General features: G+C 35.6%; 1 protein-coding gene across 1 annotated transcript; it reads left to right on the top strand.

Annotated features, from left to right (window-relative positions):
- Positions 1–470: 470 nt before the first annotated feature.
- Positions 471–18,698, top strand: DUSP11 (dual specificity phosphatase 11 (RNA/RNP complex 1-interacting); the record flags this gene model as incomplete). Its single annotated transcript, XM_010191091.1, has 10 exons — positions 471–572; positions 777–853; positions 7,865–7,940; positions 11,892–12,023; positions 12,874–12,997; positions 15,445–15,505; positions 15,605–15,651; positions 16,085–16,160; positions 17,118–17,219; positions 17,775–18,698. Coding segments are annotated over exons 2-10 (1,571 nt in total), but the record flags the coding sequence as incomplete, so codon positions are not given.
- Between the last annotated feature and the right edge of the window lie 460 nt (positions 18,699–19,158).

Genomic DNA, 19,158 nt, shown 5'->3' with positions numbered 1-19,158 from the left:
CCTCTCCTACAGCCGACTGCCCGGCCCCCCGCAGTCGGGCCGCGACCTTCCCCCTTGGTATTTCCTCCCTCGAGCTCTAAGAGAGCGCTAAGGGAGCGCCCCAAGCCGGCCTCGGAGGCGGTCCTCCCCGGAGCTCCTTGTATTGGCGGGGGGATGCAGCCTTTAGGGGGGGGGCCCCCCACCACCTGCTGGAGTGGCGGGCATGAGCTCTCCGCGGCAGAGGGGACCTCCCCTCGTCCCTCACCTTCCTGCCCTGGTCCCACTGAGCTCGGTGGGTGCTGACGGTGCCCAGGATCTAGCGGGATCGGGCCTGTCTAGGTTAAGAGTGGGGTAGATGATGGTACTTCCCTTTCTGAGGTGCTGGCCTTGCCTCTTGCAGTTGCCTGGAGTTTCTTCTCGTTGAGACAAGAGTTCTACCTGTGGGAGCACAAGTGCAGAGCAGACTGCTCCGAGTCACAGGAGAGGGACGGAAGGGACTGCCAGGAAGATTTTCACCCCTGCAGCGCTGCTGCTAGAGTTAGAGAGAAACTTGCTGCCACTCCTCTCTGTTTCTTTTGATCTGGAGAGGAGAGGTGAGTTGTCTTTCCCTCTTGCTGTACTGTAACAGTGGAGAAAATAGGCTAGCTTGCAAGCTGCAGGACTTGTTCAGGATGGCTTCAAACCCCAGCTGACTGTTTGGTTTATTTTACTTAAGAATCAACCCTGTGAAAAGGCCCCCTGATGGAGAAAGAGATTAGCACCGTGTTAACTGCGCGGTTCTCTCTCCTTTGCTGCAGTGCTCACTTTCACCGTTGTTTCCTGCTCTGCCTGCTCCTGCTTTCAGCATGGTAAAGAAGAATACAATCCCACATGGGTAAGTATCCCTCACACTAAGCAAGAGGCAGGAGTGGTCACTGTCCTGCCCCCAGAGAAGGGGCACTGGCTACCCCAGGCGCTTTCTTGCCACAACCATGTTCACCACCTACAGCCAGGTAAGGCAGGTATCTTCTCCAAGACAGGAACAACCCAGCCTTTCATCCCCCGGGTGAGTATAATGCTCCAGCCTGTCTGTGAACACTTCTCTATCAGCTGAACACAGTCCCTTCTTCCTAACCTTCTTACCCCCAGGTGTATACTTACTGGGGAAATAGGAGAGTAGTCCATCCTTCTGACTACTCAGATGTTTATGGTAGCAAACTCCTGGTAAGGAGTGGGAGACGACCTGATAAGATGGGAGCAGGTGGTTGCATGCATGTGATCAAGGAATATTTTCATGGATTCTGGTCCAGAAACATCCTGTGTTTTTGTTTTTAACAAGAGGAAAACAAAAATGTTTTATCAGCAAAAATAATAATTTAAAAAACCCAGTACACTGTATAGGCTTTCTGATTACTTGATTGGGACTGTATATGGGGACCACAAAATGGTCACATTTAAATCAGATACAGTTCTATTCTCCAGCTCTCCTGAAAAAAAATATAAATAGAGGAAGTCCAAGTTTAAAAGTTTAGCCCAAGTGTTCTGTCAGTATAAACTTCTTGGATAGGTGGGTGCGCTGAGATATAAAAGCACACTAATGGAACAGTGACTTGTAGTTTATACATTATTTGAGGAAAGGTTGACATTATCCTGGTTTCAGGTGAAGTGTTAAGTTTATTAAGAACATTGTTAGGAGGAGCAGTAAAATACAGAAAGCATTTTTTCCTGAAAAATATGTTTGCCTAAAAGCAGTAACTAGAAACAAAAGACAAACTATTTTTTAAAAATAACTTCAAGAAACTTTGAAGTTTTTTCACAGCTGACAAACTTGGGTATTAAAATTAGAATAAAATTTTAGAAAAGCTATTTAAGCATGTCTTTCTCTGAAAGTTTCTGTGAAATTTCAGTTAAAAGTTGAGCAAAATTGAGCTAAAATGGCTTAGGTTTGCAAGCAGTAATGCAGAAAGCTTGAAAGAATAACTGTCCGTGTTTTCTCCATACTGGGAAATTATTGCTAAGACTTTTGAGAATTGGGTGCTAATTTCTCCCTTCATTTCCCCCGTCGCATTTGACCTGGAGCAGCTTTCAGGCTACATTCATTTCTTCTCTTAAATATAGAAGAAGCAGTGGACTGTACTTTTGGTTCTATGACTGAAAAATAATACCGCTGTATCTTTCAAGGAGAGAAACATCTCCTGTGGAGTAATTGGTTATAAAGTTAGCATTACCATCTGACAAAGCTCATGATACTGAAGTGCTGTCAGCCTCTCCAGGTACTTAGTTTTTCATACGATTAACAAATCAGGCTAGACATCCACACTATTGGGTTTTTGTCAGTAAAGGAATTTAATGAATTGTCTGTCTCCCAGTCTCATGCAGCAGTATCGTGATGTCATCCTTTTGCTAGCACAGCATGTTGTAGTTCTTCACTGTGAATTAGATTAGTACACCAGGAAAAAATAGCAGTGAATCCCAGAAGAGGACTTCAAGAAATCTAATTTTAACTTAAGTGATCCTGCACGTGCAATTTACTGGCCTCAGAATTAGTTGTTAGCAGAAGTGAGATTGTGATATAAAGGACCAGTCTAGATGGTAGCATACTATGGAAATAGAACTTCAATTATATCACAGTATTGTAATAGCAATAAATAAAACTGTAACTGTTTTGGTTTTAATTATACTGCAAGAGAAACACTGTAGTAGATAAGACTGTCACATTACTTGTAGACATTTTTTTAAGGTTGTCTTTCTGTTACTGACTCAAATCTTTATGCAATTCTCAGCAGTTTTAATCCAAACTCTGTTATGCTAATTAAAGCAATAAAATAAATTTGAGGTTTCAGTTAAGTTCAGGTAGCTAGGAACAGTGCAACTAAACAAAAAATGTTTTTTTTTAATTGGTCATCTAATTACTTATCGCCTTTAACTGTACTCTGCATTGTAATTGGAGTTGCCTTTGTGTAACGGTTGTGCTGTAGCACTGGGCAGGCTTGCTCACCACTCTCAGTGTACTCAGCACCTAAAATAATATGAAAGTAATATGAAAGTAATGTTAATTGTCAGTGTTGTCACTGCATCTGCACTACCGGTCTTGTACCTTGTTCTTCTTGGGTCACTCTTGTTCTTGTGTCCCTGTCACTCCGCCCTAGCCAGAATGTTCGATCTGATGCTATTTGCACCATCTTTGCTCCAGCAGTGAGAAGAGGAAGTAGACTGGAAGTAAGACTTCTTGTATTCTTTCATTGTAAAAAGCATTTCTCCCTTTTCCCAGTAATATCTTGGAGCAGAGCTAAGGTGTAATGTGTCCATTGCAGTTTCAATCCTAGAAAGTAGTGCTGGAGAAGTAATTTTGTAAAAAAATGAGACATCAGTATAAGAGGGGAATTCAGGTGACCCTTTGCACTGCAATTTCCACCATGTAGTGATGTGCTGATTCTTCACAGTGTCTAAAATGCTATTGTCCAGTAGTTTTACTATAATAATTAAGTGGAGAACCAGCCAGTAAAAGGAGTTCAAGTTAAATAACAAACAGTCATAAAATACTGTGCTGTTTTTCCAGATTTGTACATGTTTTTGCATCAGCATCCCAAATCCTACTGTGGGTATTATTCCATAAACTCAGGTTCAGTTCTGAAAAGCATCTGCAGAAATCTTGTCTTCTTGCATGTTTCTCTTAAGTGGTATAAAAAAAATACCAGGAGTGGGATCTTTTTGTTATAAGAACAGATCCAAATTATTTCTGCTTCTGCACCATAAACATAATGGCTCAACTGTGCAGACTTAAAAGCATCAGCATTTTCATTTAGACAGTAATGTTGAAGTCTGTGGTGGAAGTTCAAGGGGTGGATGGGAGAGACGGGGTGAGAGTTTATTTGTAAAGTAAGAGTGCTTCGTACCATCAGGCATAGAACGTTTGCATTTTAAAATGGGAGATGAAGAGAAATTACTACTTATGATACCTGAGTAATAGTAACATTGCTATAATACTTGAAGGCCCATGTTTTCTGTCACAGTACATGACAACAACTGCAAAGCTATGCAAATACTTATTGACACAATAAAGAAACTTTTCTCCCATGCTTTACGTCCACGCTGGTTTTTTACAAGCTATGACTTATTTGAACCCACTTAAAGGAGTTGAAGAAAAGCAAAGCTAGAACACTATATACCTAGTAATTCCCTTCCACTTTTAACCTGTTCAGTTGCTGTGTTCTGTCTTTGCAGTGTGTCAAAACTAAAGGTTTTTTTCCTTGTCAAAAATACCATAATTACTCTCTAGAGTTATTAGAATACAGAGATATTTTTTTTTGAGTATGGTAATGTAAACATCAGTTTCATAGGCAATCTAAAATGGGCTTTAGAAAGACCAGTGAGTTCTAACTGTTTTGTCATAACAAATGTGTAGGGTATCTGTTGACAGTTGTGCTCTGTATTTTTATATAACTGTCATTGAGATCTGAAAACTAAAGACATGAAACTTTCAAATTATTTCCAATTCATAGTGTTGTATCTATGAATTACTTAGTAGCTTTCTTGTCTAGCTTGCCATTAAAAATGTCCATAATATCTTTATGTGAAATACAATCTTTTCCTTAAAAAAAAAAAATCACAGAAGAAAATAAACAGTGAGGTGTCCATCTTTTTAAATGGTTGAGTATGAATTACATACAGCTACATATTTTATCTGCTTCAGTTAAAACTTTTAGTAGAGCCAGGTGTCGAACACACAGTTTTGTCATATTTTAGTTTAACATTTCTGTTAAGGGGGTATTGTAGCTGTAATTTCCAGTATAATTTTCTAAGTTTTAAAATTGATTCATAGTAAGATTTACTTTTAACAACTACAAATTATGCTTATATCAAAGGAATAAAGTTTTCTTAACTACATTGCAAAAATATGTGGAATAATTACAAATATTACTGATATTTACAATCTGTGCTATGTTTTGCAGTTAATCGATATGTAGTTTTGTATGTTTAAAGACTTACATAAACATCTTTGCTATCACTTCTATTTTAATAGCAAAATTTATGCAAAATATAGCTATTATAATGTTCTTTGCTTGAATTATTATCTTGGTATTCAACATACCTTTAACTAAAAAGGCATCAGGATGAGTAATAAATTTTGCCTTACTCACATTAACTGTCAGGTTGTCTTTATCCTGGGCATTTCTAGAAATTCTTCTGTTATCCCTTTTAAGCTGGACACTGCTATGCAGGCCCTGTTGATGATCCTTAGTTGATTGGTCTTGGAGCTGTTTGTTTTATAAAAATGCTTTTCTAAGTTTGTTGCTGTTTTTTTTTTTCTTTCTGTCCTTGAACAGAGGCCATTTCACTGGTTGCTGCTGTTACAAAACATATTGATGCTGGATTCTTGAGTTAATCTAGATCACATATCTAGTAAACTTCTACTAGAATGCATGAAGCTAGTTTATTTTACTGAACAGCTCTGAAATTTTTAGATTAAAGAAAACATTTTCACTTAAATTAAAATACATAAGCAAAGTAATACATTTTCATGTAAACTAGACTTAAAAACGTCTAACAGATTAGCTGACTAGAGTCTGTAGTATCAATAATAATTGTATTTATTTATTTAATTGAAAGTCATTCAAGCATCACAGAAATTTCAGAGGGAAAGGAGAATGATTTTTTTAGTTTGATTTTAACACTTTTTTCTCAACCAAGAAGTGATTCTTTTGTTTAGAATGGCAAGCAAAATTTTGCCTGTTTTAAGATAATGGTAGTTGAGGAGTGATGAAGACAAAAACATGATAGGCAGGTGGGAACTTTGAAAGCTAAACAGTTAAATAATTAATTTGTTTCATGAGCTTTCAATTCTTGTTCTGTATGTAGTCCATGGATTGTTTACCTGTTTGAAAAATTAGAAAAATAAGGCTGTAATTGAAATTGTATCACATGTGCACAATACATCGCTTTTTATTTCAGTGCTGTTCTCTCAAGTACTTTTCTGTTTGAACATGCAATTTCTGCTTTTTTATGGCTTTGTATAGTTTAGAGTTCAGAAAATTTTTTATTACCATATTTGGCCCATAAAAGCCTATCACAGCTATTTTGATGGAAACTTAAGAGATTTATTTGCAGTTCTTTTTACACACTTGATATTCTGAAGGAGCTTTGATCTCTCTATTTTGTGAAAGGAGCAGAAATACCACAGATTTTAAGATCATAGTTTGCATTAATGTGTGCTGACCTAGATTGTCTGCAAGTTCACAACAGTTGTGTTTTGTACAGATCTCAGACTTCAGTTTCTTCCTGAATATGTCTTCTTCTGATGAGTATTTTTGTTAGGAGACTGCAGTGTTTCTCTGAACTTACACAATTCCATTTTAGATTCTTATCACAACATCTGTCTAATGTGAATGCCATCAGTTCTATGGCCAGAGGTATTACTGCTGTTGTGCAAATGCCTAGATTTATTTCTAGGCATAGAGATAAATTTCACTGGTGATAACTGCTCCCTGTTTCAGGAAAGTCTTCACCTACTTTGCTTCCCGCTTTTTTTCCCCTCCGGGCTCTATTACCTTTTAGTTCTTGGTATGGGAATGATGATGGTGTAAAATCTTGTGATAACACCTTTGACTCCTGGCTTTCTTCCTTGCACTTAAGCTCAAACAGGAAACAAACTGTGTGTTACAGTTCTCATTCATACTTGTTAAAATACTTATTTATGTGTTTGCTCCTCTAACTCCTGTTTATGTGACCACCTGCAGCTCACTCAAAGAAGGACTTCTTTGGTCCTTTTCTACCTTTATCTAGACTTCTTCTGTAAGAGTTTTAATTTCTTTAGTCCCTGACAGATACACAACTATATTCTTCTGTTGACAACAGAACAAATTTGAATTTATTTCCTTAGCTAGTCTTTGCTTCATCTCAATCTGCTGTTTTTAATTTGAAATAATTTTTAGTTCTGCAGTGGTATGCTGAAATACCCTTTTAAAATACAATTTTTAAGATAACATGGAACACGTATCCACTATATCTTTTGATGAAGAGTGCCTTCTGCTTATTTTCTACTGTAGAGCTATCAGCAGCTTTTGAGTTTCTTGTTGATTTCACAATTTATTTATTTTTTCTGGGAGGATTTAAATGGCTTTAAAAACAGGAGAATAAAAACCTAAGTTTATTAAGATTTGACAACAAACTGCATAATCCTGGTGCATTGTTCTGTCAATCCTTGAATCTGAAAACAAGTTCAGAATTTTTACAAAGACTTTGTTATACTGCTAATTAAAGAAAATAAAGTTTTAAGCCTTTTTTGATAATTTCTTACTGGGTCATAATTGCTCGTATTTAATAATAACCATGGTAGATTTCCACTCACAGTTTTCCAAGAGAAAGCAGGTTTAAAAAGATCTGAATTTGTAATTTATGGCATTTTTTTTAAATTGCCTTACAACATAAGGTAATTAGTCTTTTGTGGTTGGGATTTTTTACTTTTGCATACCTTCAGAATGTTTCTAAACATGTGCATGTGAATATGGCTGGCTGTCAGATTAAATCCTACTTTTGTAAAGCATTTTTGTAAATCTTAATATATTATGCTGGTAGCTGCATGGCCCATCATATCAAAAAAGATAACTATTATGTCTTTCTACTTGGAGAAGTTTGAAGAAGCTATTATATTCAAACTATGCAAAGTATGACACCAGATTTGCCTGATATTTTTAAGGTACTTCACATAGTTTGGTATAATTGCTATTATAGTTTTAAAGGAGCACAATTTTTATGTACTTTGTTTTACCAAACTTTCAATCCTAAGAGGAAATATCTTTTTTTTTTTTTTTTTTTAATATGAGGAGTTTTTCGGGAAGCTGCATGTGTCCCCTGTTGAATCGTATCATTTGAAAACCCTTGAAAATAAATATTTGTTTCATTTCAGATGGCGGAGTTTGACACCAGTTGGACAGCCTATACCAGGAACTAGATTTATTGCATTCAAAGTACCTTTAAAAGGGGTATGTATAAAAAGTACTGATCAGCTCTGTTAGATACAGTGCAAAAGTAATGAAGATAGTGTGAAAATTCATACAAACTTCAGGGAAGTTTTATGGAAAAAATTCTTTAAAAATTCAGATCTAGCCCTTCCAGTTATCTGCTAGTGGCTTTTTTTACATAATATTCTATACTTTTAATCTTTCTTTTAAAATTTGTGTATGTTGTTATTCTTTTTTTTTATCTTTTAAAAATCATAAAATCTCTAACCAATCAGCACAGTTCATTTGATCACTATTAAGTGGCGTACATTCATTATCTTATTTAACATATTGTTAAGAAAACAATACGAAAGAAGTTATGATATGAGTAACAATCTAGACAATGTAAGCCAAATTATAATTTTACAGAAATCAAGCACTCATTAAAGGATACCAGCCACTGCGATGCTTTTAAAATTATAGATTCAGATTACCAGTTTCATAAGCAAAAAACTTCAGTGATTTGGAGGAATGCAGTATATTTTCATAGATTTCCATTATTATTGTGTTAGTACTTCCTTTAGATTCTTACTAATGTGGAGTTCCATCTTAATCTGTTAAATACACAGAGTCAGATCTTTTAATTCTTTGTGATAGTACAAAATGTGGAGGTTGTCTTTTTTAGACTCTTCAGCTCTTTGGTGAATTGAGGCATAAGGCAAGTAGGGGAAATTTGCCCTGTTGTATGAATTCACAGAGGTGCTATAAGTTCTTGCTTCAGATACACAGGAAATAAAAGTTTCTAAGCTCTTTTGAAGTTCAGTGGCCAGACATAACCTTAGCAGTTAAGAGGATATAGAATCGTAGAATCATGGAATGTATTGGGTTGGAAGGGACCTTTAAAGCTCATCTAGTCCACGCCCCTTCAGTGAGCAGGGACAATGTTACTAGATCAGGTTGCTCAGAGCCCCATCAAGCCTGACCTTGAATGTCTTCAGGGATGGCCTCCCCTACCTCTCTGGGCAACCTGTTCCAGTGATCTACTACCTTCATATTGAAGAACTTCTTCCTAATATCCAACCTAAATCTACCTTTTTCTAGTTTAAAACTATTACCCCTTGTCCTATTGCTACATGCCCTAGTGAATAGTTCTTCCCCAGCTTTCTTATAGGCACCTTTCAGGTATTGGAATATATGTATTCTGTCTAAGCTGTTTACAGATTGCACTCTAGTTTTCATATAAAAAAATTTGGTTGTTCTGGTATATTAGTGCCCGTTACATTTTCAGTCACCATTCCATGCACTTTTCTCAGCAATGACTGAAGTGAAATGCTTGCAGGGTTTGCTTCCTACAGCTACTTTACAACTTTTGTATGATGGTTTGGTTCATTTGACTCCAAGGATCACATACTTGACATTGGTCATGTTCTCTATGGTACTGATGGATATTACGATAGTGTCTACCATGTGTCTTTCTACCAAAGACAGCCAGTGTACAGATCTAGCAGCTGATATAAAATTAAGTAGAATTATAATTAGATTCTTTGCTATTGAGATATTTGAGAGAGGATTTTTTGCATCATCAGGTTCTGCAGTTCCACTCAATCCAGCACCAGTTTTTTGTGTAGATGCATTCTTCTCGGCAGGATTTGCTTTTCTAGTTTCCTGTTGCTCCAGATTTCAGAGGAAGATACTTCGTTGTGAACTTAACTCTTCCCCTGTAGTTCCTGTGATAGTCTGGAAGGAGCTCCATCAGAGATCATAAAGTACTCTGTACTTTACAGTAGTAAAGTACTACAGTAATACTGTAGTAGTAAATAGTAAATAGTAGTAAAGTACTACAGTAGTAAAGTACTACAGTAAAGTGCTTTACAGTAGTAAAGTATATCAGTAGTACATCAGTACTACTGATCTTGCTGGGGCATAGATCCCTGTTCTGTGAAGCTGTCTTTGAACTTGGCCAGATACAAAGTCTGGTACCCAAGAAAGCAAAATCTGTAACATTTCTGTCCCTTCAGTTTGTTCAGTCTCAGTATACAAGATACAGAAATGACAAGTCTGCCAGAGACTGTGCTTGAAGCTTGTGGAGTTTGTGGCAGAATACATGTAAAATGCTTAACTGGCTAGACTGGGATGTCTTTGTGAAGATGGTAGAGGTCATTGCATCTGTCTGGAAATGCTGAAGACCTGATTGGTCATAGTCTGTCAGAAGTCCTATTATTAAATTGGTGGCACAGACCTCTTAAATATGGAGCAGTTTTCTTCTTTGCTACCTATTAGGAAATTGATACCCAAAGGGAAGAAGCATATTTTCAGTATTTCAAGACTCAAGGGTTATTGTTTTAGCAGAAGATGTGCTGCTAGTAAAGGCTTTAAGATCATGGGTTTACTTGGAAGGATTTTCTGTCCTGCCTTTCAGATCATCATTGTAATACTAACAGTAACACTGTAGTATAGTAAGGACTAGGCAAGTTCTTTCCCATGCCATGAGAAGGATTATAGAATTGAAACAGATTTCTCACATTCTCAAAGCCCTATTAAACACTTAAACTACTGAATACTCAACAGGAGTTTTTCAGAAAATTCCAAATAGTCTTCCAAAACATAGTCTTTCATAATACATGTAACTGTTTACTCAGTTGAGCAGTGTTTAGCAAGATCTTATTTTTGTATTATATTTGTGTATTGTACCTCAGTTTGTGTGACCTCACATAGCAAAAGAAAAAAATCTTTGTTCTGCTGATTCATCATTATCACCTCAAAGTTAGTAAGTTCAGTTTCAGATTTTACTGAAAGTCACTGCTGAATAGGAGTGAGATAACTGACTCATGCTTATTTTGTTTGAACCTTAACAACCTCAACCACTAGCGGAGCACCAGTATCAGAAATACATAGAATGCTCCTATATGCTTTCTACTCTACTCATTTTAGCTTAAGCTTTCTAATCACATACCAGCTTTGATAGAACTGTCCTGCTGTTTATTCTTTAATTTAGTTTCCTGTCTCTGTTTCCAGACTTGAGATAAATGCTTGAAAGCACCTTAGATTATAATCTGTACAGTAAAAAGGAATGGTTAGTTACCCTATAGCATCTGTAGTTCTAAGAGCTATGTGGTCTGTGGCTGCCTTCCTTTCCATTAGTTCTGAGTCAAGTCTGGTTGAATTTTTTGTTAACAAAGAAACTGAGAGGTGTTTGAGGCACCTGCATCTTTTGCCACTGTTTTTATTGGTTGTGGCTGAGCCTGCGTCTAAAGGCTCTCACGATGGACAAGCACACTATTCAGAAAAAATCCACTCTTGCTTAGATGAGGCATTTACATACCTAGAGTGAAGAACACATTTCAAAAAACACAGCTACAATAGGGTGAGTAAACATTTTTCCCACTGTCTCTGTCAAGTGAAATTAATTATTCATTACCCACCAACATGCAGCTTTCATAGTCACCGTATTTTAGTTTTATTTAATATTTCCCAGTGCTAAATGACATGCAAATGCACTCTGCCAAGAGATGAAGGAGGGATATTTATGGGGAGAAAGTTAAAACCTGTAGAAGAAATTAACTCTTCTAGCACAACTGCTAATGTTTTATGTGAAACACTGTTAATTTTGTGTAATTGTGCAGGATAGTTTGGAGGAAGGAGGTGTTTTGCTTTTTGCTGATGTTTAGTTACTTAAAAATCAGTGTATATATGCTGCATTTTGCAGCATTTTTGTGTCTATCAAATTAGTGCTTATTTTAATGTTAACATTGTATACTGGAAATTCTCACACATTTTCTTGTATATTCCTATTCAGATGAAAATGCAACAAATTCTTGCTCTCTTTTTATTTAGTTCCTTTTATACATATAGTAAATGGATATGGTTCTGATACTGTAAACATTCCCTTTTGAATACTGATGTTTCCTAGTCCTGATTAAAACAGCTGAATATTACAAATGTCTTGTTATTGGAATGTAAAAGGAAAATTTTTCTTTTCCATTTTTGTTGTAGGCAATTAACCAGAGGCTTACCCCAACCCAGAAATTTACACCAAAAGACTTAATTGCTGCAATGAAATCCCTAAATGTTGAGCTTGGATTAATTATTGATTTAACATATACCACACGATACTATGAAGTTAAGGTAACATAAGCATAGTAACAAAATAAAACAGTTACTGTAACCTTTGTTTTTAAATATTTACACATTTGCTTACTTGAATGGCAATAGACAAGTGAGCCATCTAGACTTATTTTGTGTCTCCAATATAAACTGAATGTTCTGTCACAGAGGAAATAACTCCTTCTGCCAGCTAGTTGCATTTATGACTTATGTGTATTATAGTAACTTAGAGTAGCGTATAAAGACTTAAGGGCTTCAGTGCCAGGCACCACAGAAAAGATGCAGAAGACTTAAAGTCTGTGTCCTGAAGACCTTCTCATTTATTTCTAGGATGATTATTTAACTCATCTTCAGTGGAATCCACTAAGAAAGTGTACATTTTTTAAACTATGTTATCGATTTCAAATTTTTTACCAGTATGATCAAAACAATTGTGATTAATCAGCCTCCTATTGAAAAGGAGACTAAATAGCAGCGTTATAACTGAATGCTAATCTTTGAACATACATGTGCTGTAAGTATTAAGGGGGTGAATATGTGAGTATACATATGATTGTGGATGGGAGGGACAAATATTGCTAATAATTGTAAAATGGATTGGAATGAAATTACAAGAATCTGCTCTCTTTAGTTAATGTGCTGCCTTATTAGCAGGGTTAAATAAGTCTTCTGTGGAAACTGTTCTTTGTTTGAGACCAGGTCTTTGAAGTGGAAGCATAAATAGTTTCTGAGAGTGTATCTATAGAACTGTGTTGAGATTGTTTTCAATTTCTACTCGGGAGTTGAAATACTGTTTTACAATGGCATTATGTTAGATACTTGATGCAAGACTTCAATAATTTTTACCATTTTTTTTTCTTCTTATTGCTAGGATTTACCTAAAAGCGTGCAGTATAAGAAACTATATACTGTTGGACTTGAAGTCCCTGATAATGCTACTATCCTACAGTTCAAAAAATGGGTCAGAAAATTCCTATGGGAAAATGCAGGAAATGGTAAAAAAACCCCAAAAAAATATTTCAGTGTTAACTGTATCATGTGTTAATTTCAATAGATATTTAAGACACCAGGGATCTCAGAGTTTCAATAGTACTTTTGATTTCATTATCATAATAAGATAATTTATGTGAACCACTACATATCTTTTTTGTACTCAAAACATGTCTCTTTCTAAAATGATTAGTAACGTAAGTGCCCTTCCTAATACTATTATATTTGCTTTATATGTCAAAGCAGCTGCAACAAGGCTTTCATCTGTCTAACCCAAGTTGTCTACCATCAGCTTAGTGCTGTAGCTGCCAGCCCTTTATGGATGTTCTAAATAGCCCAGGGTTTCTCTGATGGCACTAGGCACTGATACGTGTGAGCAGCTTAAGTCCTTTTAGTGTGATATAGCAGTTTTTTTGATATATGCATCCATTATTGCCCTCATATCCTAGCAATTCTTAAGAATTGTTTTACAGACACAGTGTTAGCATGGATCTGCTGCTGTTTTAGTGTTTATGCAATAGTACAGTTCTTGCTGAGATGGTATAAGGCTCTTTTTGCGAAAATAAATTTGCATGTATTTTGCCACAGTCTGTTTGCAGCTTTTACCTTTTCACTTTTTTTTTTTTGCTAGTGATTCCTTGTGGGCAGATTTTAACTGTTTGTCTATCCAATATTGGAGGACCATTCTCTCAAGCTTTTTCATGCTATTTGTTGTGGTTACTTTGGCATTTTCTGAGAAAGTAAAGATATTAGCTGCCCAAGTGCAGAGTTTTTGCTGCAGAGCGTAACTGTGGTTTTGCTGTGGCTCATCAACTCTGTTTTGTGAAAGAGCTCTTACCTAAAGCTAAAGTATAAAAGCCTGAATTAGAAGTGCTGGGAAAATTAAAAAGTATAAGAAGAATTTGTCCTTGCTCAGAAAGTTAGTGTGCAAGTTCTTCTTTTGCTCTTCTTTGGCTTAGGGAAATTATTTGGAAATTATTAGTTTTCTTCTAATGGTTTTCTAGTGATTTTTTGTGTGACAAATAGTCTGTATTTGAATCTAATTATTTCTGCTTCTCAGAATTGAGAGAATCAGGTCCTAATTTGTTACTGGGTGAAGATGTGCAATTTCAGCTAGTAAGACAATTTTGGCAAGGTTTATTTAACTTCAGAGTTGGGAGAATTTTCATTTTTTTTATTAACTTACTTGTTTATAACTTACCCTCTGGTTTAGACCTTAGAATTTCTCAAGATTGTTCTGTTATCATTTTGAGGAGTCGGGGGTTTTTTTAGTGTTTTAATTGTTAGGACACCAACTTATAGTAAACTTATATGGCAATGTGACTGTCCTGTTCAGTGGCAAGCAGTTATATTTTATCTCATTCAAAAAATTATCAAAGTCCCATTTCAAAGACCATCTGTCAGTACTTTGTCTCTGCCACAACTTTGTTCTGATGATGATTAACGTTTTTCTTCTAAAAATCTAGCCTAAAACTCTCAATCAGTTAATATACTGCTTCTTACATTATTCTTATGCCAACTTTGTCCTCAAGTATTGTTGTTCTCCATCCCCATTATTATATTCAGTATCTCAGATTTGGTTTTTACAGGCTAATGTAAGACAAGCTTCCTAGGTCCTTTCTCATAAACTTTTTCGTGACCGTGATAGTAACTTTTTCTATACATATTTCCGGTTGGTTTTTTTTCATTAAATGTGAGTAAATAGAATTGTTTGGAATAGTCTGGATGAGGTTTTATCAGAGCCTTGCATGACCATATTCATGCTTTCCTCTTTCTGTTGGAAATACCTCATTGGAAACACCCTGATAATAGTAAGTTCCTCTGCTTTTTAGCCTTCAGCTGATTAGTATAACCTCGCCAAAAAAAGCCAAGATTTCTTTAGACATTACTGGTTTCCATTAGAGTGCTTCCTTCCTCCATGCACGAACCTAGATTCCTTATCTCTATGGTTCATCCCAGTAATGAATGGTTAAATGAATTCTTCTAGTAATGTATTTAATACTCCTTGACACTAGGAGCATACATTTATTTTCTCCTTTTTGTAAGTTTTATGAAAGTCTGTAAGTAAAGTTCCTGAATTTTACATTTGCTTGTTTAGATTTGCTTTCAAAACCATATTTTATTCTTTTTCTCCTGCTACTGCAGTTCTGGCTAAGCCCAGCCACTTTACCTGTCATCACTCCTCTTTCTTTTTTTCCTATGTTCTGCAGATTTAATTTCAGTCTTCACAGGTTTGGAAGTAGTGAGCTAACTGCTGCTAGAGATCCAGCATGAAGAGGACAAAGTCTGCATGTGTCTGTTCTTTTATAGGCATGACAGTATAATTTTGTAAATAGCAAGCATTATTTATCATTACTTTACTAGAAAAGTACAGCTTTTTTTAGTGTTGCACTAATTTTTTTAGTAATTTAACTTTCTGAACTATTAAAGGCTGTGTTTTCCTTTTTGATAGAGAAACTCATTGGCGTTCACTGTACTAATGGAATTAATAGAACTGGCTACCTTATATGTAGGTAAGGGTTGTATAAAAAAGAACTCGTTCACAAAAGATAGTGCCTTTATATTAATCTGTAATCCATTTGGGACAACAACCTAATCATATTTTTCTTCAGATACCTTATAGATGTTGAAGGCTGGGATCCAGAGGCAGCAATCCAAGGTATTTATACAGTTTGAACTAATGCACATCGGTTTGTAATTCACAATTACTATAGTTATATTCACAAATACTACAATTGTAGTTTACTATCCTTAAGAGTTATTTCCTGTGCTGAATCCCATAGAAGATCTTCTCTGACTGTTGCTCAAGCCTTGCCTGGAATAGAATCCTTAGCAAATTGACAGCAGAGTAGGAGTTATGTTTAAGCTGCTTAATATTTTTTTTCCTTTTGCTTTGAAGGGTTTTCAGTCAGTTGCTGCCCCTACTAGTCTCAGTTGTTTAAAAATACACTGCAATGATGCCAGCTTGCTGAAGTATTTAATATCAAGTTAGAATTGTTTCAAACGCAGCATCTCGTGGCAAACAGAAACATTTCACATTTCTGTGGCTCAGTTTGAGCACATTTCATTAGACTTGTATCTTTTTTCTTTAGCTTTTGGTGATGCTAGAGGTCATCGCATGGATGGCCTTGTGTATCTCACAGATCTCAGAACACAACCAATAAGAAGGTAAACAAAAGCTTTTAGTTGTACGGTTAAGATTTTCCAGTACATGTACTGGTATTTTGAAAAGCTTGCTTCCAGTCATAAGCCAAAAATAACCCTCTCTTAAACCTTTAATATGCAACTGCACATATATTTTAAGACTTCTGATACGTATATGATGAAGTGCAGTGTACTTCATTCATTAATGTTTTGAATTTATATGGTTCAAAAGGTTTTTTTTAATCTGACAACTACTATTGAACATTGGTGTGGTTTTGTTGTACTATGACAAGTGTATTCAGTCTGTATTCTCTCATTAGAAGCTGAAAGGAGCCACTGCAAAGATTTCTTTATAAACTCTGATCTGCCTGCTCTTGCTGGCATGGTAGAAGCAGATATTAAAAAAAAATTACATCAGTTTTAGGAATAAAAAAGTAAGAAAAAAAACCTAGCCAGAGTGGCAGATTTTTCTCAGCTCCCCTGTTCATAGTAGTTGTATCCCTGGTGCGTAAGAATTTTACATTGCTCACCTAAGAATAGCTAACCTTTACATCTTCCTAAGTTAATTGTGTCAATGACAACTTGTAAATTGATTTTAAAATAATATCTGAGTGATTTGAGTCTTTTTAGTTTAATTGAATGTCCTTTGTTTTACTGCTATCATTGTGTCATAGTCTGTGCATGATTAAGTTAGTCCCATCAGATTTTTTTAATAGGTATGGTGCTTGTTTTCACATCCTTTAAGATATTGTTCCAAGCTTATGACGTTCAGGTATTCTCTTTGCTTTCCCTGCAGCCCTTCCCCAAATAAGTTTACAAGATTATAATTTGCTAAGTTACAAATGCCTGTAAATTTAACTTAACATATAAAAATTTCTGTCATTTCAAGCTGAAGAATTTTGTGTTCTGTTTTGGTTTTTTTGGTCTTAATGGTACATTTTAAAAAAGGAAGCTTATGTGAGATGTTTTCATTCTTCTTAGTAACCTTGGAATGGATGTATGGAATTCCGATGAAGATACTATTCCCCCACCACAAGCAATGGAAGGATCTGTAGAACAGTTCCCAAATGAAGATTTTCAGGGGTAATAGGCTGAACCATGGAATTAAAAGCAAAAAACCCCAAACGACTAAGTTGGAAAGATAATTGTTTCTTTTTGAAAATACTATCGATACTCTTAATTTAAAAGAGATTTTATTAATATAACCTACTTATGCAAAATATATTTACAGAATTTGACTGAACAGTGAAAAGATAAGGGGAAATAAAGGGAATGTGTGGTGTTAGAAGTCCGTAAGTAATTAGTTCACTTGGAAAAATTTAGTGTTTTACTTTGCCTGTCATTCTTTATTATTCTACAGTAATCTACAATTATTTTTAATTCATTTTAATTTAATTCAATTAATTTAGTTTTGCCTGTTTAATGGGCACTGTAGAACTACAACTGAATGTCACAGCTTTTACTATGACATTGCAAGTCTTATAATCTTTCTTACAGTTTGGATTCTTAGTAGCTTTATCTATATATTTTATGTGCAGTATCTTTCATATCAATTCTTGGTTAAAAAACTTGTTTTCGTTAATAACTTGTAGTGGTTATAAGTATGATGTTCTATTTAAGACAAAAACTTCTTTACAGGTCTGGGAAAAGATTAAGAATTTATGATGACCACTCTCACAATGATTTGCAAGGACAGATACACTTGAGAGATTTTGATTTCATTAATAAGGGACCTGGACAAAGACGAAGACCATTTCATGACCATCAGACTCAGGATGATTTAAGAGCACCAATGCAGATGAGAAACTGGGACTACAATAGAGGACCAGGACAGAGGCAAAGACCCTTTCCTGATCACCAGTTTTATGATGATTATCAAGAAGACACACAGCTGAAGGAACTAGACTTCAGTAATAAGGGACCTGGACAAAGGTTGAGACCTTTTCATGGACACCAGTTTCATGATGATTTACAGACAGAGAGACAATCAAGAGATACTGAATTTAACAGAGGCCATGGACAAAGGCAGAGATCTTTTCCTGACCATCCATCTCACAGTGATTTGCAGGAAGACCGGCAGTCAAAGGATTTTGATTTTGGTAGCAGGGGCCATGGCCAGAGACAAAGACCATTCCATGACCACCAATGTCATGATGAATTCCAGACTCAGATGCAGTTGAAAGAGTTAGATTGTGTCAATAAAAGTCCTGGCCAAAGACCAAGATCTTTCCATGACTATCAGTCACATGATGACTTACAGACACAGAGACAATTAGGAGATTTTGAATTTGTTAATAGAGGCTGTGGGCAGAGGCCGAGGCCTTTCAATGATCGCCAGCCTCGCAATGACTTACAAACTGAGATGCAGCTAAAAGATTATGATAATAAAGGTCCTGGGCAAAGGCGCAGACCTTTTCATGACCATCACCATTATGATGACTTACAGGAACAGACTCAGTTAAAAGATTTTGATTATGTTAATAAAGGGCATGGACAGAGGCCAAAATCTTTCCATGATCATCCAGATCACGATGACTTGCCACATGAATGGTGTTCAGACAGGTAAAACATCCCTGAGCTGTATGACCAGAATTAGAGAATAAAAGTGTAAACCTCAGTACTTCTAAATTAAATTTCAAATTAATTCTTTTTTAAAAGAAATTAATTTGAAATCAATTAAACATCCTTTAAAAATCATATATAAATTATTAGTTAGTTAACTCTTTGTATTTTGACTTATGTAAAGGTTTGATGTAAGCTGCAGTGATGCAGCTTTGAAAGCAAATGTTTCCTTAGTTTTCTTTATCTTTTTAGAGTCAGCTTGAAACAAAACTCTTTGTCCCACCTCGTTCATTATACACAAAGCTATCCTCAAGACACAAGACGATATGTAATTTTGTTTATGCTTTTAGCCAGAGATAAGCAGTAATGCTATGAGGAAGTTTAACTTGCATTTGTTTAATAATTTATTAGCTAATTTATTATTATAATAATTTTAAATATATAAAATATTATAATTTAT

This window comes from Mesitornis unicolor, unplaced genomic scaffold, assembly GCF_000695765.1.
Source record: "Mesitornis unicolor isolate BGI_N332 unplaced genomic scaffold, ASM69576v1 scaffold36878, whole genome shotgun sequence".
NCBI classification, from domain to species: domain Eukaryota; kingdom Metazoa; phylum Chordata; class Aves; order Mesitornithiformes; family Mesitornithidae; genus Mesitornis; species Mesitornis unicolor.
The sequence above is the reverse complement of the archived record's forward strand: the minus strand, read 5'-3'. Positions and strand labels throughout refer to the sequence as shown.